Source organism: Orycteropus afer, unplaced genomic scaffold (assembly GCF_000298275.1).
Source record: "Orycteropus afer afer isolate SDZICR_OR568_19922 unplaced genomic scaffold, OryAfe1.0 scaffold00018, whole genome shotgun sequence".
In the NCBI taxonomy this organism is placed as follows: Eukaryota; Metazoa; Chordata; class Mammalia; order Tubulidentata; family Orycteropodidae; genus Orycteropus; species Orycteropus afer.
This window is the reverse complement of record NW_006921605.1, coordinates 5950880-5953030: the sequence shown is the minus strand read 5'-3', so window position 1 is coordinate 5953030 and position 2151 is coordinate 5950880. Positions and strand designations below refer to the sequence as shown.

The window sequence follows — 2151 nt, the reverse complement described above, 5'->3', positions numbered from 1 at the left end:
GAGCGTCGGCAGCGCGGACCCCCACCCTGCCCTCCCGCGGGCGCGCGGACGGGGCCCAGGGCGACTGGAAGTGGGGCGAGCGAAGACGCCACCTGCCGAGGAGGCCGCGCACTGCGCGCTCGGGGCCCGGCGACCGGCGCGCTCCCCTCGGAAGAGCCCTTCAGACTTGTCGTCTTGGGTCCTTCCAGAACGCAAGCGGGCGCAATGCGGGTCGGGTCATCAGGACAGCGAGGGGAGCGGGCAGGGGTGGGGACGAGACCCGACGGCCAGCCCTGCGGAGCGGTAGGAAGCCTGCAGCTGGGGCGCTGGGAGCTGAGAGGTGCGTCCCTTCCCTGGGGCCCTCTCCTGGCTGCAGGGCCCTCCACCAGATGGCGTTCCTTTTACAAAAAGAGGCCAGCCTGGGGTCCCTGCGTCACCGCCAAGGGCCGGGGAGCGCAGGCGGCCGAGCTCCTGAGGCCCAGTCTTCTGGCACAGAGTGAGCTAGGAGCAGCAGGAGGGCCCAGGCTCGGAGTCCAGGGCCTTAGACCTCAAAACCCTGCGAATCACCCCAGAGCCCCAGCTGTCAGGAGTCTGCCAGGAAGAGGGGCCTGGCCGGGCCCGCGGGGTCGGCTCTCACCTGTTCTTCATGTACCGGAGCAAGTCCGGGTGCAGCAACAGGTACCTGTCCAACCGCAAGGCTTCCCGAAAAGCCTCCTGGGGCCGGCGCCTGAGGTCGGGAGTGGGGGAGTCATTCAGGCCCAGCTCTCTTACCTCCTCAGTTGCCGGCCAAGGGGGCTCATGGAGGGCACTGACACGTTGGGCCCATTTCCCCGAGGATGGCTGAGCAGCGAGGCACGCCTTGCTACTCCGCTGACGCTGCCAGCCCAGCGGCTAGTGGACTAGATGGCCACTAACGGCGACCACAGTAGAGCTGTGCTCCCTAGAGTTTTCAGGGCTGACTTTAAGGAAGGAGACAGGCAGGTCTTTCTTCAGAGATGCCTCTGGTGCACTTGAACCCCCAGCCTTTGGGTCAGCAGCCAAGTGCAATACCGTTGGCACCACCCAGGGTTCCTTCTGATGGGTGCTATCTAGAATGTATGGTTTTAAGTCTTTCAGTCACCGGAATCCCTGTGGATGTTACTTAACCCTTGCTCACACCTTCTTCTGTTTCCTCATGGTTAATACAATCTTGGCCCCTCTCCCTGAACCCCTAAATCCCACTCCTGCCTCTCACTCAGTAAATTCCTTATTTCCTACCTCATGGGGAAAAAAGAGAACTACTAGCTGTCGTTAAGTTCTTCAACTTTCCATCTTTAAACCTACAGACTGGGCCACCTCCACACCTAGCCTCTACCCACCTGGACTCCAGCCTCAATGGGGTGCTTCCTTCCTGAGCTGGCATTGATCCCCTATCTGCAGTAATGGTGTGGGTCCAGGGGAGGATTACCCAGTGAGCAAGGGAAGCATCAAAGCTGTGGTGAAAATCATGTGAATCTGTTCACTACAGGTTAGTAAGTAAGTGCATATCAGCCCATGCTTAACTAGCTTACTGGGGACTCCATCCCCATCAGGGACTGTAAATTGGAAAAGAGGCTTTGATCCTGTAGGAAGGTGCTGTGGGTTTGGGAGAGAGACAGATGCCAGCCACACCTGGAAGCAGAATCTTTGATGTGGTGAAAAAAGTGCAACTGTTCACTACAGATCAGTAAGTAAGCACAAGTGAGTCCTTGCTTATTGGGTCATCCGACACTATGTGGGTCCACCTCTGATGATGCCCTGAATGGCAGTACCCTCTCAGATAGAAGCCCCTCCCTCTTCCCGGAGTTCTCCCTCCAACCCCTTCAGCCTCACAGGACTTCCCACCTGTCCGCCCTCCAGTTGCACCCCGTCTATCATCCTTCTCTTGGCGGCTTTCTTCCCTGTCAGACGGGCCACCATGGTTATAGTCTAGGCTACTCTTCCCTCAGTCATGTGGATTCTCTTGCATCCCTGACTTTCCACCCCGTGTAGCTCTGACCTGGGTCTGTGTCCTCTTCTCGGCCCAGGCCATGCCCCTGCCCCATGCTGCCCATTCGCTGCCATGGCCGTTGGCATCTCCCACGAGAGCACAGGGTACCACCACACTCACAATACACAGAGCAGCAAGCTTTGTGTTTGTGTCGCTTGTCCCCC

At 58.9% G+C, this 2151-nt stretch overlaps 1 protein-coding gene across 1 annotated transcript in view; it reads right to left on the bottom strand.

Moving 5' to 3' along the window:
• The window catches only part of ST6GALNAC2 (ST6 N-acetylgalactosaminide alpha-2,6-sialyltransferase 2), a 17359-nt gene extending 15442 nt beyond the window's left edge, over window positions 1-1917 (bottom strand). The window contains exons 1-4 of the mRNA XM_042783530.1: window positions 1843-1917; window positions 751-878; window positions 617-706; window positions 93-181 (exon numbers count right to left, since the gene is read on the bottom strand). Of these exons, the coding sequence (XP_042639464.1) occupies window positions 93-181; window positions 617-706; window positions 751-878; window positions 1843-1917 (382 nt within the window). The remainder of the gene's footprint in view (window positions 1-92; window positions 182-616; window positions 707-750; window positions 879-1842) is intronic.
• Between the last annotated feature and the right edge of the window lie 234 nt (window positions 1918-2151).